General features: G+C 33.1%; 1 protein-coding gene across 5 annotated transcripts in view; it reads left to right on the top strand.

Annotated features, from left to right (window-relative positions):
- The window catches only part of LOC127710315 (uncharacterized), a 644133-nt gene that overhangs the window by 72947 nt on the left and 545542 nt on the right, over positions 1-25644 (top strand). For all 5 annotated transcript variants that reach the window (XR_007986108.1, XM_052216116.1, XM_052216114.1 and 2 more), the window contains exons 5-6: positions 17271-17337; positions 18073-18140. Coding sequence is in view for 4 of the 5 variants with exons in the window: in XM_052216116.1 (XP_052072076.1) it covers positions 17271-17337; positions 18073-18140 (135 nt within the window). In the remaining variant the exon portion in view is untranslated. The remainder of the gene's footprint in view (positions 1-17270; positions 17338-18072; positions 18141-25644) is intronic.

Consider the following 25644-nt stretch of genomic DNA (forward strand, 5'->3'; position numbering starts at 1 on the left):
GTTTAATGACAATAACTTGTAAGTGTATGGATCTTTCTGAAATTGTACTACAAGGTTCCATATCACAAAGGGAAAGCTGAGTTTGAGTTTGAGGGTAATTGCCCTAAATGTTTAGAAATTTGGGGCCAAAAAGGGGCCAAAAAACAAGCATTTTTCTAGTTTCATGACAATAACTTGTGTTCAAGTGTATGGATTACTCTGAAATTGTACTGCAAGGTACCATACCACAAAGGGAAGGATGGGATTGAGTTTGGGGGTGATGAATCATAAGGGGGTTCAAAAAATTTCCTTTTTTTTCTTTAAAATTTTCCATTTTAAATTGGTTATTTCTGATTTATATATAAAAGCAAATAATATTGATATGGTTTGAATAAGTAAATTAAAAATTTTTAAGTTCTTAGACCACATTCATTCTGTGTCAGAAACCTATGCTGTGTCAAATATTTAATCACAATCCAAATTCAGTGCTGTATCAAGCTTGAATGTTGTGTCCATACTTGCCCCAACTGTTCAGGGTTCGACCTCTGCGGTCGTATCAAGCTGCGCCCAGACTCTGAAATTTACCTGTTCAGGTGACAGGTAAACTATTTTGAACCGGACATTGATCGGTCTATTCAAAGTTATTTTCTTACATTTCACCGGTTTGCATCTAATTAATTTAGTCAAAAAGATTTAAATTATCAGAAATACATTTACAAATAAGATTTGATGAAAAATTAAAGAGGTGAAAATGAAAATTCGTCATAACCACGTTGTTTGAGGTTACAATACACCATTAGATTTTATGGGCGCAGCCATTTTATGAGCATAACATGGTATTCAGAATTAAGAGTATAGCTAATCCTGATTGGTTGATATGTGCGCCCGTTATTTTTTGTTATTAGAGACTTCGTGCATTCTGCATTATACCAAAGGCCAAATAAATTATTTTCATTAGCCCTAACGGAACTGAGATGTCTTTTAAACGCTAAGATGAGACACGTATTTTTAAGTGCAAAATTGATAGGCATGGGAGATAAGTACAAATTACGCTAAGAAAAGCAACGCGAACCTATATTTTTTGGACCAAAAAATACTGTCCTAATAACTTTTCTTTAATTCTAGCAAGGTTTCGTTAAAAAAATCAACTTTCTGAAGTCTGTATCTCGAAAAAGGCTATCATTGTCGCCTATGGGGAAATTAATTGTTTATTTCAATCTATACAGCGTCGACATTTCTTTATCATAGTGTTCAAAAAGTGTCAAAAACAGTAATTTTACTTGATATTTGATGTGAAACCGTATTTTTTGGTGACAAATGAATTATTGATTAACTAGTTTTTAAGCTATAGTCTGTTTCATTTTTGTATTGCGTTTTACCTTAGAAACAAGGGTGGGTTCGACTTTTGACTTACTGTGGAGAGAATATGTCATTTTCTGAACTTCTGCTGATTTGTTTGAAAAAAGCACGTACACGTCTAGAGTTTGGATATACAAATCGATTTTTAAACATGACAATCTCGATCCAAGTGCTGTTATCGAAATTACCAAATTCAGTGAAAATGTACAGAAATGATCCCCTTCGAACATTGAAATGTTCACTCGAATGACAGACTATAAAAAATAGAATAGGCATGACATTTTGTAGTTAACGAATAGTTTTCGATGTTTAAACACAAATATTTACACATTTTTCATATTTTGAAATGCTATAGTCTGTTTCAAAAATGTACTTTTATACGAAAATGGTTTCATTTAAAACTGTTGTTCAAAATTCACCGTAGTAGTTACATATTGGATCGGTTTTGGTATCAATATAATCAGTACTTGATGACATACAAAGAATCATTGGAGAAAGTGGACATTATCTTCAGGCCCTTTTTAGCAGTACCGCATTTACTCAAAAAATCAGAAATTTTTTTTCCCCATTTTTTGACTGGGGTCACCTCTGATAAAAAATTGTGAAAATTCAGATTGTAATGCCAGAACGTTTTGAAGATGATTTTTGTGTGGCATATATATTTGTGCATCTAACGAACTATGAATTGCATGATTCTAGAAAGTATTAAATACCGTATAGGTTACAATACACCATTAGATTTTATGGGCGCAGCCATTTTATGAGCATAACATGGTATTCAGAATTAAGAGTATAGCTAATCCTGATTGGTTGATATGTGCGCCCGTTATTTTTTGTTATTAGAGACTTCGTGCATTCTGCATTATACCAAAGGCCAAATAAATTATTTTCATTAGCCCTAACGGAACTGAGATGTCTTTTAAACGCTAAGATGAGACACATATTTTTAAGTGCAAAATTGATAGGCATGGGAGATAAGTACAAATTACGCTAAGAAAAGCAACGCGAACCTATATTTTTTGGACCAAAAAATACTGTCCTAATAACTTTTCTTTAATTCTAGCAAGGTTTCGTTAAAAAAATCAACTTTCTGAAGTCTGTATCTCGAAAAAGGCTATCATTGTCGCCTATGGGGAAATTAATTGTTTATTTCAATCTATACAGCGTCGACATTTCTTTATCATAGTGTTCAAAAAGTGTCAAAAACAGTAATTTTACTTGATATTTGATGTGAAACCGTATTTTTTGGTGACAAATGAATTATTGATTAACTAGTTTTTAAGCTATAGTCTGTTTCATTTTTGTATTGCGTTTTACCTTAGAAACAAGGGTGGGTTCGACTTTTGACTTACTGTGGAGAGAATATGTCATTTTCTGAACTTCTGCTGATTTGTTTGAAAAAAGCACGTACACGTCTAGAGTTTGGATATACAAATCGATTTTTAAACATGACAATCTCGATCCAAGTGCTGTTATCGAAATTACCAAATTCAGTGAAAATGTACAGAAATTTTCCCCTTCGAACATTGAAATGTTCACTCGAATGACAGACTATAAAAAATAGAATAGGCATGACATTTTGTAGTTAACGAATAGTTTTCGATGTTTAAACACAAATATTTACACATTTTTCATATTTTGAAATGCTATAGTTTCTTTCAAAAATGTACTTTTATACGAAAATGGTTTCATTTAAAACTGTTGTTCAAAATTCACCGTAGTAGTTACATATTGGATCGGTTTTGGTATCAATATAATCAGTACTTGATGACATACAAAGAATCATTGGAGAAAGTGGACATTATCTTCAGGCCCTTTTTAGCAGTACCGCATTTACTCAAAAAATCAGAAATTTTTTTTCCCCATTTTTTGACTGGGGTCACCTCTGATAAAAAATTGTGAAAATTCAGATTGTAATGCCAGAACGTTTTGAAGATGATTTTTGTGTGGCATATATATTTGTGCATCTAACGAACTATGAATTGCATGATTCTAGAAAGTATTAAATACCGTATACAGCGTCGACATTTCTTTATCATAGTGTTCAAAAAGTGTCAAAAACAGTAATTTTACTTGATATTTGATGTGAAACCGTATTTTTTGGTGACAAATGAATTATTGATTAACTAGTTTTTAAGCTATAGTCTGTTTCATTTTTGTATTGCGTTTTACCTTAGAAACAAGGGTGGGTTCGACTTTTGACTTACTGTGGAGAGAATATGTCGTTTTCTGAACTTCTGCTGATTTGTTTGAAAAAAGCACGTACACGTCTAGAGTTTGGATATACAAATCGATTTTCAAACATGACAATCTCGATCCAAGTGCTGTTATCGAAATTACCAAATTCAGTGAAAATGTACAGAAAAGATCCCCTTCGAACATTGAAATGTTCACTCGAATGACAGACTATAAAAAATAGAATAGGCATGACATTTTGTAGTTAACGAATAGTTTTCGATGTTTAAACACAAATATTTACACATTTTTCATATTTTGAAATGCTATAGTCTGTTTCAAAAATGTACTTTTATACGAAAATGGTTTCATTTAAAACTGTTGTTCAAAATTCACCGTAGTAGTTACATATTGGATCGGTTTTGGTATCAATATAATCAGTACTTGATGACATACAAAGAATCATTGGAGAAAGTGGACATTATCTTCAGGCCCTTTTTAGCAGTACCCGCATTTACTCAAAAAATCAGAAATTTTTTTTCCCCATTTTTTTACTGGGGTCACCTCTGATAAAAAATTGTGAAAATTCAGAGAGTAATGCCAGAACGTTTTGAAGATGATTTTTGTGTGGCATATATATTTGTGCATCTAACGAACTATGAATTGCATGATTCTAGAAAGTATTAAATACCGTATAGGTTACAATACACCATTAGATTTTATGGGCGCAGCCATTTTATGAGCATAACATGGTATTCAGAATTAAGAGTATAGCTAATCCTGATTGGTTGATATGTGCGCCCGTTATTTTTGTCGAGCCTGCGACTTTTGTCGCAGAAAGCTCGACATAGGGATAGTGATCCGGCGGCGGCGGCGGCGGCGGCGGCGGCGGCGGCGTTAGCTAACTTCTTAAAAGCTTTATATTTTAGAAGGTGGAAGGTCTGGATACTTCATACTTTGTATATGGATGCCTCATGATACGAAGTTTCCGTCAGTCACATGTCCAATGTCCTTGACCTCATTTTCATGGTTCAGTGACTACTTGAAAAAAAAGTTAAGATTTTTTGTAATGTTAGATTCTCTCTTATTATAAGTAATAGGATAACTATATTTGGTATGTGCGTACCTTGCAAGGTCCTCATGCCCGTCAGACAGTTTTCACTTGACCTCGACCTCATTTCATGGATCAGTGAACAAGGTTAAGTTTTGGTGGTCAAGTCCATATCTCAGATACTATAAGCAATAGGTCTAGTATATTCGGTGTATGGAAGGACTGTAAGGTGTACATGTCCAACTGGCAGGTGTCATCTGACCTTGACCTCATTTTCATGGTTCAGTGGTTATAGTTAAGTTTTTGCGTTTTGGTCTGTTTTTCTTATACTGTATGCCATAGGTCTACTATATTTGGTGTATGGAATGATTGTAAGGTGTACATGTTTAGCGGGCAGGTGTCATCTGACCTTGACCTCATTTTCATGGTTCAGTGGTCAAAGTTAAGTTTTTGAGTTTTGGTCTTTTTTTCTAATACTATATGCAATAGTTCAACTATATTTGGTATGTGCGTACCTTGCAAGGTCCTCATGCCCGTCAGACAGTTTTCACTTGACCTCGACTTCATTTCATGGATCAGTGAACAAGGTTAAGTTTTGGTGGTCAAGTCCATATATCAGATACTATAAGCAATAGGTCTAGTATATTCGGTGTATGGAAGGACTGTAAGGTGTACATGTCCAACTGGCAGGTGTCATCTGACCTTGACCTCATTTTCATGGTTCAGTGGTTATAGTTAAGTTTTTGTGTTTTGGTCTGTTTTTCCTATACTGTATGCCATAGGTCTACTTTATTTGGTGTATGGAATGATTGTAAGGTGTACATGTCTAGCGGGCAGGTGTCATCTGACCTTGACCTCATTTTCATGGTTCAGTGGTCAAAGTTAAGTTTTTTGAGTTTTGGTCTTTTTTTCTAATACTATATATGCAATAGTTCAACTATATTTGGTGTATGGAAATATTTTATGATTTATTTGGCAGTCACGCAGGTTTTATTTGACCTTGACCTCATTTTTCAAGGTTCATTGCTCAGTGTTAAGTTTTTGTGTTTTGGTCTGTTTTTCTTAAACTATAAGCAATAGGTCAACTATATTTGTTGTATGGAAGAATTTTTAGCTGTACATGCCTGCCTAGCATGGTTCATCTGACCTTGACCTCATTTTCATGGTTCATTGGTCAATGTTTAGTTTACTTGATTAATGTTAAGTTTATGTGACAGTTGTAATAAAGCTTTATATTTAGGACAATCAACATAATATCAATGATTAGTAAAGAAGGCGAGACATTTCAGCGTGTGCACTCTTGTGTTTATTTGTTATTAGAGACTTCATGCATTCTGCATTATACCAAAGGCCAAATAAATTATTTTCATTAGCCCTAATGGAACTGAGATGTCTTTTAAACGCTAAGATGAGACACGTATTTTTAAGTGCAAAATTGATAGGCATGGGAGATAAGTACAAATTATGCTAAGAAAAGCAACACGAACCTATATTTTTTGGACCAAAAAATACTGTCCTAATAACTTTTCTTTAATTCTAGCAAGGTTTCGTTAAAAAAATCAACTTTCTGAAGTCTGTATCTCGAAAAAGGCTATCATTGTCGCCTATGGGGAAATTAATTGTTTATTTCAATCTATACAGCGTCGACATTTCTTTATCATAGTGTTCAAAAAGTGTCAAAAACAGTAATTTTACTTGATATTTGATGTGAAACCGTATTTTTTGGTGACAAATGAATTATTGATTAACTAGTTTTTATACGACCGCAAAAATTGAAAATTTTTTGGTCGTATATTGGTATGACGTTGGCGTCGTCGTCGTCTTCGTCGTCGTCGTCTGGCGTCGTCCGGCGTCGTCCGAAGACACATTGGTTTTCGCACTCTAACTTTAGTTAAAGTGAATGGATCTCCATGAAATTTTACCATAAGGTTCAATACCACGAAAGGAAGGTTGGGATTGATTTGGGGGGTTATGGTACCAACAGTTAAGGAATTAGGGGCCAAAAAGGGGCCAAAAATAAGCATTTTTGTAACTTCCAGACAATAACTTGTGTGTAAGTGTATGGATCTCTCTGACATTGTACCACAAGGTTCCATATCACAAAGGGAAGGCTGTAATTGATTTTGGGGGTAATTGCCTCAAAATTTTAGGAATTAGGGGCCAAAAACAAGCATTTTTCTAGTTTTCATGACAATAACTTGTGTGTAAGTGTTTGGATATTTCTGAAATTGTACTACAAGGTTCCATATCACAAAGGGAAAGCTGGAATTGAGTTTGTGGGTAATTGCCCGAAACGTTTAGGAATAGGGGGCCAAAAAGGGGCCAAAAATAAGCATTTTTCTAGTTTCCAGACAATAACTTGTGTTCAAGTGTATGGATCTCTCTGAAATTGTACTGCAAGGTACCATACCACAAAGGGAAGGCTGGGATTGAGTTTGGGGGTGATGAATCATAAGGGGGTTCAAAAAATTTGGGGGGGGGAATTTTTTTTTTTTCTTTTTTTTCCTTTTTTTCCTTTTTTTTTTCTTTTAAAATTTTCCATTTTAAGTTGGTTATTTCTGATTAATATTTAAAAGCAAATTATAATGATATGGTAGGAGATACACACCAAACAGGATGTGTAAATTATTATATAATAAGTATTGTGCAATAGCAAGAAATTTTCAATTGCACAGTATTGCACAATTGCAAGAAATCTTCAATTGCACAGTATTGCGCAATAGCAAGAAATCTTCAATTGCACAGTATTGCACAATAGCAAGAAATATCCAATAGCACAATATTGCGCAATAGCAAGAAATTGTCAATTGTACAGTATTGCACAATAGCAAGAAATATTCAATTGCACAGTATTGTGCAAAAGAAGATACTTCGTATAAATTGCTTATTTCTTGATCAATTTCAATGGGGTTTTATTCTTGAATTCTTGGGGTTTTAATATGCTGAATCTAACCGTGTATTAAGTTTTTGGATTTTGGGCCCCGTTTTTAAATTGGTCCACATTGAGGTCCAAAGGGTCCAAAATTTAACTTTGTTTGATTTTATCAAAAATTGAATTATTGGGGTTCTTTGATATGCCGAATCTAACCGTGTATTTAGATTCTTAATTTTTGGTTCCATTTTCAAATTGGTCTACATTAAGGTCAAAAGGGTCCAAAATTAAACTTAGTTTGATTTTAACAAAAATTGAATTTTTAGGTTCCTTTGATATGCTGAATCTAAACATGTATTTAGATTTTTGATTATGGGCCCAGTTTTCAAGTTGGTCCAAATTGAGGTCCAAAATTAAACTTTGTTTGATTTCAACAAAAATTGAATATATGGGGTTCTTTGATATGCTGAATCTAACCATGTATTTAGATTTTTGATTTTTGGGCCCCGTTATCAACTTTGTCCACATTGAGGTCAAAAGGGTCCAAAATTAAACTTTGTTTGATTTCATCAAAAATTGAATTGTTGGGGTTCTTTGATATGCTGAATCTAACCATGTATTTAGATTTTTTATTTGTGGACCTGCTATCAAATTGGTTCATATTGAGGTCAAAAGGGTCCAAAATTAAACTTTGTTTGATTTCATCAAAAATTGAATTATTGGGGTTCTTTGATATGCCAAATCTAACCGTGTATTTAGATTTTTAATTTTGGGTCCCGTTTTTAAATTGGTCTACATTAAGGTCCAAAGGGTCCAAAATTAAACTTAGTTTGATTTTAACAAAAATTGAATTCTTGGGGTTCTTTGATATGCTGAATCTAAACATGTGTTTAGATTTTTGATTATGGGCCCAGTTTTCAAGTTGGTTCAAGTTGGGGTCCAAAATTAAACTTTGTTTGATTTCAACAAAAATTGAATATATGGGGTTCTTTGATATGCTGAATCTAAACATGTATTTAGATTTTAGATTTTTGGCCCAGTTTTCAAGTTGGTCCAAATTGGGGTCCAAAATTAAACTTTGTTTGATTTCAACAAAAATTGAATATATGGGGTTCTTTGATATGCTGAATCTTACCATGTATTTAGATTTTTTATTTTGTGGGCCCGCTATCAAATTGGTTCATATTGAGGTCAAAAGGGTCCAAAATTAAACTTTGTTTGATTTCATCAAAAATTGAATTATTGGGGTTCTTTGATATGCCAAATCTAACCGTGTTTTTAGATTTTTAATTTTGGGTCCCGTTTTTTAAATTGGTCTACATTAAGGTCCAAAGGGTCCAAAATTAAACTTAGTTTGATTTTAACAAAAATTGAATTCTTGGGGTACTTTGATATGCTGAATCTAAACATGTGTTTAGATTTTTGATTATGGGACCAGTTTTCAAGTTTGTCCAAGTTGGGGTCCAAAATTAAACTTTGTTTGATTTCAACAAAAATTGAATATATGGGGTTCTTTGATATGCTGAATCTAACCATGTATTTTGATTTTGGACATTGGACCATAATAGGTAAATTAAAAAAATTGAAGTTCTTAGACCACATTCTTTCTGTGTCAGAAACCTATGCTGTGTCAAATATTTAATCACAATCCAAATTCAGAGCTGTATCAAGCTTGAATGTTGTGTCCATACTTGCCCCAACTGTTCAGGGTTCGACCTCTGCGGTCGTATCAAGCTGCGCCCAGCGAAGCATTTTATTAAGCTATAGTCTGTTTCATTTTTGTATTGCGTTTTACCTTAGAAACAAGGGTGGGTTCGACTTTTGACTTACTGTGGAGAGAATATGTCATTTTCTGAACTTCTGCTGATTTGTTTGAAAAAAGCACGTACACGTCTAGAGTTTGGATATACAAATCGATTTTTAAACATGACAATCTCGATCCAAGTGCTGTTATCGAAATTACCAAATTCAGTGAAAATGTACAGAAATAATCCCCTTCGAACATTGAAATGTTCACTCGAATGACAGACTATAAAAAATAGAATAGGCATGACATTTTGTAGTTAACGAATAGTTTTCGATGTTTAAACACAAATATTTACACATTTTTCATATTTTGAAATGCTATAGTCTGTTTCAAAAATGTACTTTTATACGAAAATGGTTTCATTTAAAACTGTTGTTCAAAATTCACCGTAGTAGTTACATATTGGATCGGTTTTGGTATCAATATAATCAGTACTTGATGACATACAAAGAATCATTGGAGAAAGTGGACATTATCTTCAGGTCCTTTTTAGCAGTACCGCATTTACTCAAAAAATCAGAAATTTTTTTTCCCCATTTTTTGACTGGGGTCACCTCTGATAAAAAATTGTGAAAATTCAGATTGTAATGCCAGAACGTTTTGAAGATGATTTTTGTGTGGCATATATATTTGTGCATCTAACGAACTATGAATTGCATGATTCTAGAAAGTATTAAATACCGTATAGGTTACAATACACCATTAGATTTTATGGGCGCAGCCATTTTATGAGCATAACATGGTATTCAGAATTAAGAGTATAGCTAATCCTGATTGGTTGATATGTGCGCCCGTTATTTTTTGTTATTAGAGACTTCGTGCATTCTGCATTATACCAAAGGCCAAATAAATTATTTTCATTAGCCCTAACGGAACTGAGATGTCTTTTAAACGCTAAGATGAGACACGTATTTTTAAGTGCAAAATTGATAGGCATGGGAGATAAGTACAAATTATGCTAAGAAAAGCAACACGAACCTATATTTTTTTGACCAAAAAATACTGTCCTAATAACTTTTCTTTAATTCTAGCAAGGTTTCGTTAAAAAAATCAACTTTCTGAAGTCTGTATCTCGAAAAAGGCTATCATTGTCGCCTATGGGGAAATTAATTGTTTATTTCAATCTATACAGCGTCGACATTTCTTTATCATAGTGTTCAAAAAGTGTCAAAAACAGTAATTTTACTTGATATTTGATGTGAAACCGTATTTTTTGGTGACAAATGAATTATTGATTAACTAGTTTTTAAGCTATAGTCTGTTTCATTTTTGTATTGCGTTTTACCTTAGAAACAAGGGTGAGTTCGACTTTTGACTTACTGTGGAGAGAATATGTCATTTTCTGAACTTCTGCTGATTTGTTTGAAAAAAGCACGTACACGTCTAGAGTTTGGATATACAAATCGATTTTTAAACATGACAATCTCGATCCAAGTGCTGTTATCGAAATTACCAAATTCAGTGAAAATGTACAGAAATGATCCCCTTCGAACATTGAAATGTTCACTCGAATGACAGACTATAAAAAATAGAATAGGCATGACATTTTGTAGTTAACGAATAGTTTTCGATGTTTAAACACAAATATTTACACATTTTTCATATTTTGAAATGCTATAGTCTGTTTCAAAAATGTACTTTTATATGAAAATGGCATATATATTTGTGCATCTAACGAACTATGAATTGCATGATTCTAGAAAGTATTAAATACCGTATAGGTTACAATACACCATTAGATTTTATGGGCGCAGCCATTTTATGAGCATAACATGGTATTCAGAATTAAGGGTATAGCTAATCCTGATTGGTTGATATGTGCGCCCGTTATTTTTTGTTATTAGAGACTTCGTGCATTCTGCATTATACCAAAGGCCAAATAAATTATATTCATTAGCCCTAACGGAACTGAGATGTCTTTTAAACGCTAAGATGAGACACGTATTTTTAAGTGCAAAATTGATAGGCATGGGAGATAAGTACAAATTACGCTAAGAAAAGCAACGCGAACCTATATTTTTTGGACCAAAAAATACTGTCCTAATAACTTTTCTTTAATTCTAGCAAGGTTTGTTAAAAAAATCAACTTTCTGAAGTCTGTATCTCGAAAAAGGCTATCATTGTCGCCTATGGGGAAATTAATTGTTTATTTCAATCTTGAATCAGAGACATGTCTCTGTTTGAACTAGTACACGTGTGCGCATGTGCATAGGTGTGAAATTTAATTATGCATCCTAATTTCTTAAAAAATTGCTTAAATTGTCATTGATACCTTTATCTCACGTTTATTTCGAATATTTTCTGGAAGAAATAACGTAGAATGAGCTACTTACACTCATTCATGCTTTGCAAACGTACAGGGAATTTATGTATCCGTCTCTGGTCCATGTTTTACCTTTGTCAAGATAACATCCGGTTTCAGATTTAAAACGAAAGTAAAGTTTTTAACAACGTTATTTTGCACAAATAAAGAGTCTAAGGCAGATATAAGTACGCTGATGTTGCACACTTCGGATGATGCACTGCCAAATTAACACTTTACGTCAGAACTTCGAATTTGAATCAAAGTTTAATATTGGTTTTTTTTAAATATCAATCATTGGGATGGCCAACTCGGCAACTGATTACCATAATTACCTTTTGTTTATTTAGTCTTAAAGGATTAAAATCGGGATAATATATAAAATGTCCGGCTGGCTAAAAATAATTTTGGAAGCCCTGGCCCAGAGAGCATTTTATTGGCTTATATCTCTGAAACTAAGGCATTTAGAGCAAATCTGACATGGGTTAAAAATGTTCATCAGGTTAACATCTATCTGCCCTGATTTTTTAGACGAATCAGACAACCCTTTGTTGATATGCTGCCCCTTAATTGGTAATTTTAAGAAAATTTTGCAGTTTTTGGTTATTATCTTAAATATTATTATAGATAGAGATAAACTGTAAACAGCAATAATGTTCAGCAAAGTACGATCTACAAATAAGTCAATATGTCAAAAATTTTCAATTGACCCCTTAAGGAGATTTTGCGGTTTATAGTCAAATTTTTAACAATTTTTTTCGTAAATTTTTGTAATCTTTTACAAAAATCTTTTCCACTTAATCTACTGGGCCAAATAGAACTAAACTTAGCCACAATATTCAATAGGGTATCTTGATTGAAAAATGACCCTGCCATCCAAACAACATGGCCGCCATGGCTGAAAATAGAACATAGGGATTTTCTTTAGAAGTCTAAAGGAAAATTGTAAAAAAAACAATTTCAAATGTTCACAACTTAAAAAAAAATTTAAATAATGATAAGGGGTCTTCAGTAACTATTGTAAGTCTAGTTACTAGTGAGATGACATGCTTTTAATTTAACTACTGGGCCAAATTAAACCAAACTGGGCCTCATGCGCAATCATTATTAGGGTATCTAATACTATTTATTATAGTAACAAGGTTTTTCTGGTTTCCGGACTAATATTGAATGGATCTCTATGAAATTGTACCACAAGGTTCCATACCACACACAGAAGGTTGGGGTTGATTTTGTGGGTTGTGGCTTTAATCGTTAAGAAACTAGAGGCCAAATAGGGGCCAAAAACAAGACTTTTCTAATACTGGTGAACTGCTCAGGTTCTAACATAAATTATTTCTGATCTATATAAAGAAACAACAAATACTGATATGGCAGGAGATACACACCAAACAGGGTGTGTAAATTATTTTATTTCGTTGTAAACAGATTTACTAAGTATTGTGCAATAGCAAAGTTGTGCAATAGCAAAGTATTGCACAACAGCAAGAAATCTTCAATTGAAAATAAATACAAATCTTTTAACCAATTTCAATGAGGATTAATTTAAATGAATTGTTTGAGGTTTTTACCATGTATTAGTATATTGGATATTTGGACATTCTTAAATAGGTCTACATTGAGGTCCAAAGGGTCCAAAATGAGACTTTGTTTGATTTCATCAAAAACTGAATTCTTGTGGTTCTATGATATGCTGAATCTAACTGCATTCAGATTTTTAATTTTGGGCCCTGTTTTCAAATTAGTCCATATTAAGGTCCAAAGGGTCCAAAATTAAACTTTGTTTGAAATCATGGTTTGTATGCCCCCACTGTAGCGGTGGGGGCATTAAGTTTTACCGGGCCTTGTCCTTCTGTACGTACGTACGTCCCAAAATTGGTTTCCGTTCTCTAATAACTTGAGTTTGCCTAAACCAAATGTTATGAAACTTATACACAATGCTTATTACCACAAAAAACAGATCAAGTTTGAATTTTGGTGGCGTCACTTTAACCGTTCTAGAGTTATGCCCCTTTATTAATAGAAAAATTCAAAAATTTTAGTTTCCGTTCTCTAACTAAAGTTTGCCTCAACCAAATGTTATGAAACTTATACACAATGCTAATTACCACATAATATAGATCAAGTATAAATTTTGGTAGTGTCCCTCTAACTGTTCTAGAGTTATGTCCCTTTATAAATGAAAAAATTACAAAATTTTTAGTTTCCGTTCTCTAACTTGAGTTTGCCTCTACCAAATGTTATGAAACTTATACACAATGCTTATTACGACAAAACACAGATCAAGTTTGAATTTTGGTGGGGTCACTTTAACCATTCTCGAGTTATGCCCCTTTATAAATGGAAAAAAAAATGCAAAATTTTTATTTTCCGTTCTCCAACTTAAGTTGCCTCAACCAAATGTTATGAAACTTATACACAATGCTCATTACCACAAAACACAGATCAAGTTGAATTTTGGTGGCGTCACTTTAACCATTATCAAGTTATGCCCCTTTATAAATCGAAAAATTGCAAGATTTTTAGTTTCCGTTCTGTAACTTAAGTTTGCCCCAACCAAACATTATGAAACTTATACACAATACTTATTACCACAAAACTCAGATCTAGTACAAATTTGGGTAGCATCACTTTTATTGTTTTTGAGTTATGTCCCTTTATAATGTTGTATGCAAGCGGGGGCATCATCTGTGTCCATGGGGACACATTTTTTATACGACCGCAAAAAAATTTTTGTGGTCGTATACTGGTATGACGTTGGCGTCGTCGTCGTCCGGCGTCGTCGTCGTCGTCTGGCGTCGTCCGGCGTCGTCCGAAGACACATTGGTTTTCGCACTCTAACTTTAGTTTAAGTGAATGGATCTCTATGAAATTTTACCACAAGGTTCAATACCACAAAAGGAAGGTTGGGATTGATTTTGGGGGTTATGGTACCAACAGTAAAGGAATTAGGGGCCAAAAAGGGGCCAAAAATAAGCATTTTTGTAACTTCCAGACATAACTTGTGTGTTAGTGTATGGATCTCTCTGACATTGTACCACAAGGTTCCATATCACAAAAGGAATGCTGGGATTGATTTTGGGGGTAATTGCCTCAAAATTTTAGGAATTAGGGGCCAAAAAAGGGGCAAAAAACAAGCATTTTTCTAGTTTCATGACAATAACTTGTGTGTAAGTGTATGGATCTTTCTGAAATTGTACTACAAGGTTCCATATCACAAAGGGAAAGCTGGAATTGAGTTTGGGGGTAATTGCCGAAACGTTTAGGAATTGGGGGCCAAAAAGGGGCCAAAAATAAGCATTTTTCTAGTTTCCAGACAATAACTTGTGTTCAAGTGTATGGATCTCTCTGAAATTGTACTGAAAGGTACCATACCACAAAGGGAAGGCTGGGCTTGATGATGGGGGTAATTGCCTCAATATTTTAGGAATTAGGGGCCAAAAAGGGGCAAAAAACAAGCATTTTTCTAGTTTCAGGACAATAACTTGTGTGTAAGTGTATGGATCTTTATGAAATTGTACTACAAGGTTCCATATCACAAAGGGAAAGCTGGATTTGAGTTTGGGGGTAATTGCCCTTAATGTTTAGGAATTTGGGGCCAAAAAGGGGCCAAAAAACACATTTTTCTAGTTTCCAGACAATAACTTGTGTTCAAGTGTATGGATCTCTCTGAAATTGTACTGCAAGGTACCATACCACAAAGGGAAGGTGAGGATTAAGTTTGGGGGTGATGAATCATAAGGGGGTTCCAAAAATTTGGGGGGGGGGATTTTTTTTTTTTTCCTTTTTTTTTTCTTTTAAAATTTTCCATTTTAAGTTGGTTATTTCTGATTTATATTTAAAAGCAAATAATAATGATATGGTAGGAGATACACACCAAACAGGATGTGTAAATTATTATATAATAAGTATTGTGTAATAGCAAGAAATTTTCAATTGCACAGTATTGCACAATAGCAAGAAATCTTCAATTGCACAGTATTGTGCAATAGAAAGAAATCTTCAATTGCACAGTATTGCGCAATAGCAAGAAATTGTCAATTGTACAGTATTGCGCAATAGCAAGAAATATTTAATTGCGCAGTATTGTGCAAAAGAAGATACTTCGTATAAATTGCTTATTTCTTGATCAATTTCAATGGGGTTTTATTCTTGAATTCTTGGGGTTCTTTAATATGCTGAATCTAACCGTGTATTTAGTTTTTGGATTTTGGGCACCGTTTTTAAATTGGTCCACATTGAGGTCCAAAGGGTCCAAAATTAAACTTTGTTTGATTTCATCAAAAATTGAATTATTTGGATTCTTTGATATGCCGAATCTTACCGTGTATTTAGATTCTTAATTTTTGGCTCCGTTTTCAAATTGGTCTACATTAAGGTCCAAAGGGTCCAAAATAAAACTAAGTTTGATTTTAACAAAAATTGAATTCTTAGGGTTCTTTGATATGCTGAATCTAAACATGTATTTAGATTTTTGATTATGGGCCCAGTTTTCAAGTTGGTCCAAATCGGGGTCCAAAATTAAACTTTGTTTGATTTCAACAAAAATTGAATATATGGGGTTCTTTGATATGCTGAATCTAACCATGTATTTAGATTTTTGATTTTGGGGCCCTGTTATCAACTTTGTCCACATTGAGGTCAAAAGGGTCCAAAATTAAACTTTGTTTGATTTCATCAAAAATTGAATTCTTGGGGTTCTTTGATATGCTGAATCTAACCATGTATTTAGATTTTGGATATTAGACCATAATAGGTGAATGTCCAATTTAAAATTTTTAAGTTCTTAGACCACATTCATTCTGTGTCAGAAACCTATGCTGTGTCAAATATTTAATCACAATCCAAATGCAAAGCTGTATCAAGCTTGAATGTTGTGTCCATACTTGCCCCAACTGTTCAGGGTTCGACCTCTGCGGTCGTATCAAGCTGCGCCCTGCGGAGCATTTTATTTTTTATATGCTGAATCTAACCATGGAATTAGATTTTGGATATTGGACCATTAAATAGATTAACTGTCCCATTTTAAATTTTTAAGTTATCTGACCACATTTATTCTGTGTCAGATATCTATAATGTGTCAAATATTTAATCACTATCCAAATTCAGAACTGTATCAAGCTTGAATATTGTGTCCATACTTGCCCCAACTGTTCAGAGTATGACCTCTGCGGTCGTATCCAGCTGCTCCAGGCGGAGCACATTTTTTATACTATAAGGATGAGCAAATCAGGTGAGTGTGAGTTTGTAAGTTTCATTGCACTGTACTTATTGTTTTGAGGAAGGTGAACTTTCTGGTAATAAGACCCATCACGTCCAGGCTGAGAAACTGGGTAGGCAAAAGCTCACATTAAATCTGTGCTGATATATTGTGTTACATGTCCTCCTTTAAACCATGACCCATGGTAGTGCTTTTATTAAAGGAGGAAGATACAGAACATACATACATGTGACATACTATACGCACAGTATCGGATTTGACCCGGAACTTGTTAATCATTGGCAATATTAATTATGTGGAAAACAAAAGGGCCTGGAATGGCGTAATTTTTAATCAACACCATTGTCCTACATTAGTTACATATAAAGTTGAATTCTTTGATTCGTCATGTTTACGTCATGACAGCTTACAATATGGACCTTGTTATTTTAGTATTATAGATATATATATATATAGAGAGAGAGGAAGTTTTTTAATTGCTAACATTTGCCCATACTATTTCAGATTACAGATGTTTGAAGAGAGTTGAGACTATATTACCAGAAGATATAAAATGTCCAATTATCAACAGGTATAAGACATAAACATTTTAAGTAAAAACTTGCATATAAATTTAAACATCTAAAATATTTAAATAATGATATCAAGGATTTTAGAATGGAAGTTTGGTTGTTTCTGTAGAAATATTATAACAAATGGAATATATCTTCCTAATTTTTATGCTTATTGTATTTACAGAGCTTTTACATAAAATCCAATCCATACAAATGTAATATTCCTTTAAAAAAAAACCATTCTTAAAGGTTATTAATATTGCATTGCAGCAAAATCCTTGAAAATTGTTTTATTGGTACTACAATTGATTTTATTTTTAATAGTTTAATAGTACCTAAACATGCATTGCTATCCAGGTATCACTTACAATGTATGTTGAAATATGGTGTTTATATTTATATTTTGGCATTGCACAAGGTCATAATTAATTGAAATTGAATTATCTGCAAAGAGAGTACTTTTTTTTAAATCAGTACTTTGTGTATTTTTTTCTTTTGGGGATTTGTTTTAGGGCTTAGTAAGGTACTGATTACCATGCTCACAAGTGATGCAATATAAAAATTGAAAGATAATTATTAAGAGCCTTTAGATTGGACAAAATAAATTGGCTATGCACAGTCTTTGGAAAGATTCTTATTATAGTCTGTTATGTTACTGTTATGCAATTGTGTATTATTTAGAAAGGCATTTGTCAATGATTGTTAAATGTTTAGGAAGAACAAAACTTAATTTTATTTGATCTTTTATTCAGAATTATACCACCAGAAGAAACAGATACAGTTTATAAGATACAGTGGCAGTCAGTAGTTACAGGTTCACGTAAGAAAGCAAGAAAACATATAAATTTTAGCCCACTTGACCCAAAGGGTTATCATGAGCTTTTTCTTAGTGTCTGTGGTCCATTTTCAACTAGTTGTCATAATTGTTATGCCAAAATTGTATGAAAAACCCCTTGGTTCATTGATTTTAATCATAGCCACAATCATCTTTAGCTTGTTGTTTCAGAATGCGAGACCAATAGGGATTGCAATCCAGTGGGTGGAGTAAACAATTTGTATTCAGCTTTATATTTCAGAGGGTAGAAGACCTGGAGGCTTATAACCTTGTATACAGATGCCTGATGTTAAGAAGTTTCTGACTGTCAAATGTGTGTTTTCCTTGACCTCATTTTTCCCTTGTGCAACACTTGAGGGGGACATACAAATACTAGGTGTCTGTCTGTCGGCTTTGCTAGCATTCATATGTACAATTCCTGCCAGATTTTTATAAAACTTATATCATCATACCTGCCAACTTTTGAAAGTCCCCATGGGGGTTTTAGTGCGCGACAACAATTCTTTGCGACATATTTTGCGCGTGCTGTTTTGTGGTCTAGAAAAAGTGTCATATTTGTATGATGAGATTACAAGCCTTTTTCTTAAGTTTACTGATTCAGTAGAATAGATGAATCTGTAGCTAGAAGACCAGGATTTATTTTCTTGTGTTAGGATATTAAATGATTGTTGCATTTGAAATTTAAAATTATGCACAAAGAAGGACTTTTATCAGGTTGGGAACAACACCCCAAATGAGGGGTAACCCCTCAATGTAAGGACATTAAAAACCAATTTTAAGTACAAATGAGCATATATCTATATTATTTGAAGAAACTTTTCCTAAAGAATTATACATCTATCTGGTATTATATGGTCAAAACATGTCCAAGAATTGTGTAATGTTCCTGGATTTTTATCTTCTTTATCATGTTTATTATTAAAAATAATTGGACCCCTCATTTAGAAAAGACTTTTAAGTTGTTCCAAATATAATGAATTTTCCCACTTTTAAGTTAAAAAATCTAAATTTTTCTTTTTTTTCTTTTTTACAACAGTAAAATGACCCCTTGTCTTAATGTCTTGGTGACAGTCCCTCATTTAAGGGATGTACTCCTCATTTGGGGGTTTGTTTCGAACCTGTTTGTTTGGTCCTTGTGAAAAATGAAGTACAAAAGGCCAATTAAATTTAATTAGTAGATTTTCATCCAGATTTTTGAAAAAAATGGGGCGGGTGGGAGGATTTTATTTTTTAAATTTTATTTCATATGAAACACTCTTCTGACGTGTTCTTCATACATGCAAGTGTAATAATAAGCTAATATCATGTATATACATGTATAAAGAATCGTACATTTTTTTTTAATTCTTAAATAAATATCTCTGATTGGCAACCACTGTTTTACATGCAATTGCCGCTTTAGAAACCTATTAATAGTATACAACAACAACGTGGATAAAATTAATGCTCTCTTCAGTTGGACTGCCTACACCAAATTTATTTTGCTTTCCAAGCTACGGTTTGTAGTCCCCATAAAATGAAGGAAATGCATTGGTATGCAACACAAGTATTATGAGTACAGTCTGAGAATAAAATGAAACTCAAACAGTGTTGAAAAAAATAGGGTTGGTGCTTATTGAATATGCAAATATAATATTACAATGTAAAACATGAACTTAACAAAAAAGAAGTTGTTTAATGACTCTACTGAGGGTATAGGGACAGAGGGTATTTGCTGTTTGTCAACAAAAAAAGACAGCCATGTGTAAATTTTAAGGGCTTTGTCGACTTTTTGAACACAATATACGTTCATAAATCTAACAACTTCGTGCTTGTGTCAATTTCTTTAATCCAGTCATGTTTTTTGTACCAATGTGTTCCACGATTCTTGCGCTTTGGATATCATTCACAGTCCAAATTTCCCGAGACAAAGTCATTGGATAAATAAAAAAAAATCCACGGTTTTCTAATCACAGAAATTTGTGAAATACCGCGATTTGCATTCTTGGACACCGCGTATTACTGGTAACCCGAATATTTCACGCCCTTCTCATAATCAATCTCTATTCTCAGTAGACGATCATATGGTGTCATCATAGAGCAGCAGAATATGTCGACTTAATCATTTTGCATGTTTGGTTGATTACTCGAAGAAATGCGAAAACCGAAATTTGAAACAGGAAGTTTTGAATGAAACAAAATTTTTGACGATTACCGGTAACGGAAATGAACAAATTCCGGAAATTGTAAATTTTTTAAAATAAAAAAAATCGGGGCAGGACGATTTCAGAGGGGCGGGCGGGGATGAAAATCTATCAATTAATTTTAATTGGCCAAATGTATAGAACATTGTACTTGAAATGATTTGCCCCATTTGGTAATTTAATTGAATACAAAAATGACATGTTACAGCAAGTGTAATGTCAATAAATTAGTGAATAAACTACTATTTATTATCTTTATGGTAGTACTGCATCATTGAATTTAGTCAATCAGCCATGCTTTTATTCTTAAGCTGTTTAAGAACCTCCTTGCAGATGAAAATTAACCTTCCATGTTCACGATTTTACAATTCTGACTAACACACAGAGGGTTGCAGTCTTGTAATTGACTGCTCCATAGGCTTACATGCAAAACAGCTCATCTTTGAAAATAAAAAAATAAAAAATGCTACATAGAAAAAAAATTTCATGTTCATATCATGTATGTATTAATGTGAAATTGTGATTTAATCGAAAAAAAAGTGGGTCATGCCACGAAGAATAAAAAGTTATGTAACCCTGTTGTCAAAACAATTTTTTTCTACTTTCTGTTTGCTGTTTTTACTAGGCCGCACCACTTCCAGTAAACATGATATCCTTCCACTTTCTTGGATTGATATCCCCAAAAAGATGCAAGATTTTTTTTAAATCTATATATATGTTTGAATTCAGCATAAACTTTTAATCAAACAGAAAAAATTGAGTCCAGAAAAAAATTCTGAAAAAAATGGACTATTTTATTTACCTCCATGTTTTGACATGCACCGGAAACTGGAGTTGTAATACAAGACTGGTACCAGAGGAGGAATACAACAAAAGTTTAAAATCTAGCATGTTAGAATAATCTTAAGAGAAAACGTTTTTGATTGGCTTATTAATTAGATCATGAGAAACACAGAATTTGATTGGCTGATCATGATTGTCTTCCCTTGGAAACAGTTCAAAAACGGGAACAATCGTATTTTTCGTGTAGATTTTTTACAAAATCGTGTTTTATAGGTTTTTTATCGTGACAAAGGGTCAAAATCGTGTAGTACACGCCTAAATCGTGAAAGTTGGCAGGTATGTATCATAGGTTTGTATCAGCATTGTCTTGGACAATTTCAAAAATTAGTTCTGATCAATAACTTTTTAATCCCCTTGGAAATGTTAATGATATGGAAAATTTAGTTGTTAGTGCTCTCATGTGTACAATTCTTGCCAGATTTTTATGAAACTTAATCTTAGGTTTATATCAATAATGTCTCAAAAATGTTAGAAAATCAGTGCTGATCAGTTATTTCCAAGAGTTGTGCTCCTTGGAAATATTAGTTATATGGAAAATTGCATTTTAAGCACTGTCACATAAACAATTTTTGTCAGATTTATATAAAATTTATACCAAAAGGTATAGCAATGTCTTAGAAAATTTAGAAAATCAGTGCATATAAAATATTTTTAAAAGAGTTATGCCCCTTGGAAATTTTAATTATATCAGATATTGCATTGCATTTTCTTTCAAGCCTTAATTTCTGTAAGATATTTATAATAATTTTAGAGTAAAAAGATGTTTTCTAAGGAATATAGATAATAAAATGTTTTGTTTATTGTATGGCGAATTGCAGGGTGTTGTATGGTGATTGCAAATTAACAACTTGTTTTCTGTACAGTATCTTGCAATATAGTGAGATCCAATTTGTTAGCCGCCATGATGTTAAAAACATAAAAACAATGAATTAAATAATTCAAATCTATATAACTAATAAACATGATAAAGGTCAATGGTGTTGTTTAAAAATTCACCATTCAAGGCCCTTTTATTTCCCATGTATAATTAAGGCTACCAATAATTAACACATTCCGGGTCGAATCCAACAAATACCAATAGTATATGTCACATGTAGTTTCCCCATTGTAGTTACCTGCTAACTTCTGTAAATACCTCCTCTATCAGGAAAACCTGGAATTCTTCTAGTATTCGTTTTATATGTATGTTACACTATATTACACTATTTAGCAAGTCTGTTTTCTTTTACCTCAATACCACTATTAGTTTTGGTTAATTAGTTAGAAAATTAAATTTAGTTTATAGTAAGTTTATTGTTGTAAGAAAACCAGGACTGGTTCAAACAGAATGATTTTGAAAGCAAAGAAAATGTGTACCTTACACCAAAATGACCCGTTTTCTCCCGACGTCTTGAGCCTTCATACTTTTTAAGTGATTTTCCCCACAAATTTGTAATCCTTCCTGGACAGGAACACTGTGTTAACTGTCAAATTGAGAGACCCATTAAGTGCATGGCTTCACTTGACAGCTTTGGTGTCAAATACACTGTTAATTATAATACAATGCTGACTGCTGTATCCCTATTTATGACATTTTTACCTATTATGTCTGTTTGTTTTGTTCACACATCATTGTCAATATAATGGAATTTTATGCGACTGTCATACAAGTGAGAGGTTTAGCTAGCTATAAAACCATGAAAATGCCTGTACCAAGTCAGGAATATGGCAGTTGTTATCCATTCGTTTGATGTGTTTGAGATTTTGATTTTGCCATTTGCCTAGGGACTTTCCATTTAGAATTTTCCTCAGTGTTCGATATTTTTGTTATTTTACTTTTTAACACCAATTACCTTAGCTTAAGGTCATAAATAATTGTTGTATTTCAAAGTTGTTAGACAAAAAACATGGAGTTACTTCCCCTTTTTTTTACCACTTTTTACAGTATCATCCTTAAATTGATGTTTTTTTTGTAAATTGTAATTGGCAAATTGAATACAAATACAAATCAGAATATTACTTAAATGATTTTAAAACAATTAAAAAATTAATTTTTGGAATTTTTTTTTTCACATCTACTTTTTTTAAATGTTTAAATATATATATGCTTAAATATTCTAATATCAATATCTTCTTAAGGAATTTAACCAACCATGCAAGACCCTCATGGGTAGTCCAGGTGGTTAAACCCCCCCTCCCCCCCCCCCCCCCCCTTGTCTTCTCAAGGAGGTGTAAGCCAGGGCTGACTGAGGAAGACCCTCATTGGTAGTCCAGGTCGTACCCCCCCCCCCCCCCCTTGTTGTCGTTATTTTCTTAAGAAATAATAACTAAAGCTGAAGGCCTAAGGTACTGTGAAACATGTGGCTTGTGAGATGAATAAAATTATGAATGAAATATTCTAATGCAATTATTTTGTACCAATGCTTCTGATTGGATGACAATCAGCGTAGAAGTCTCTATCTCCCTGTCTGTAGCTAAGGAAGCCAACGTTTTGAATTCCGGAATGTATTGACATGTAATTTCTTCAATGATAAACAAAAAACTCACATTTTGCACCTAGAAATCTTCTCTTTATCAAATTTTATTGCATTCTGAGGCGCACAAGAAGTAAGAAAAGCATCACCAGGTCAACTTAATTTGTGACATCCGCATAGCTTCAAATACAATACAGTTATCTCTTGAATGAGAGGGGTATGGCCTGGCTTAAATTGTTACAGTATAATACATTAATATTTCAATGGTTTATAATTGCTGTGAAAAAATGAAAATTAAAGTTTTGAATTATTTTCAGTTAATACTTAACCATGTGAATATGTTTTGGAAACTGTTAGATTTAAAAAAAAAAGTGTCCTCTAAATACTTAAATTCAGCTGAAAAAAAAGTTTGTATGCATTAATTATGACCTGAGATTTTCTTCTTCATTGCTGGTCATGACCTGTTTTTTCATTTTCATAGGTTGACAGGTATGGATCATTGATAATGTTAACTTTATGTGATAATTGTAGTAAAACTTTAACTTATTATAAGGACTATCAACATAAAATCAATCATAGATAGTAAGCAAAAGCAACATTTCAGCATGTGCACTCTTGTGTAGTTTCAAAACTACATGCTGTTCTCCTTATTAAATGTGCCATCATTTAAAAAAAAGATAATTTTTTGGTTATTAATTCAACTAAGATCTTTTGTTAGGGTTATTTAGCTGCAAAACATTGAAAAGAATAATACATTTTTTTTTAGAAATATGGTTAGTTACAGCAACCACTGTCGATCACGGCAGCATCTGTTACTTGGATTAAAAAAAAATATATATATGTAGGACTCTAAAGTGCGAAGGGGACGCTAAAGTACGATGGTCACGCTAAAGTGCGATGGTCTGCGCTGAAGTGCGATGCCTCCATACGCTAAAGTCTGATGTTCCGCGAAAGTATAGATGTTAGTAACGTAGATGGATTATGACGTTAACAGTCGTTTATACAAACCAAAAATGTACATACCGAAAGATAAATTAAGAATATTTGATTAACAACTTTTAAACCAAATGTCCATGACTTAACTAGTTTAAACCTAACCATGCTTTGTCGACTGAAGCAAACGTGTTTTTTTTTTGGGGTGCTGGAAGAAGGACATGTACCCTGCAGTCGACCATTTTACTTTATAGATACAAAATAGTATAGGCATAAGTATCCTGTATCCTGCTTCTATTTGAAGCAAACGAATACATTTAAATCATTGTTTACGTTGCAGTTTTCTTTGCGGTCCCCGTTAAAATATTGTCGATTTTATTGAAAAGTAACGTCAGAAAAATAAAGGTACATGTTTTTAAGCATAAATTTTAAACTGTCGGCTAAAACATTAGTTTGTACATTGTAGGAAAATATAACATGTATTTGTGCTCGCTATGAAAAAGGAGAAAGCTCGGCGAACATCGCCTTTCTCTCGCATTTAAATTAAAGCTTATACAAATAAATGTTACATGTTCCGACAATGAACAAAGTTTGTATTTGTAATTTACAATGACAATGACGACTGTAAGGGGAGGTGTTCACATTAGTGATAGACTGTGAACGGCAAGCTACACCAATTATCCAAATATTTAATACGCCCGAATTGTTAAAAATTATTTTACAGGAAATATAGTATTTTATGACACCAAAATTACCTTTTAGCAATTATTACGTGGTAGTTCTTCTAAATTTTGAAGTAATCACTTAAGCCTACCGGTAAATTATAAAGCCTATCACATATATTTAATATACCTTAGCATACTAGCTTTTGCAAAAAGACTATTTTTTAACATCCATGTACTTTAACGTTTTAAGCCCTCTAACCTTACCCTATTGGTCCATTGCACTTTAGAGTGATATACCATCGTAATTTAGCAAACAAACAACAATCGCACTTTAGCGTGTGACACCATCGTACTTTAGCGTAGACCATCGCACTTTAGCGTGACCATCGCACTTTAGAGTACCATCGCACTT

Source organism: Mytilus californianus, unplaced genomic scaffold (assembly GCF_021869535.1).
Source record: "Mytilus californianus isolate M0D057914Y unplaced genomic scaffold, xbMytCali1.0.p SCAF_70, whole genome shotgun sequence".
Classification (NCBI taxonomy): domain Eukaryota; kingdom Metazoa; phylum Mollusca; class Bivalvia; order Mytilida; family Mytilidae; genus Mytilus; species Mytilus californianus.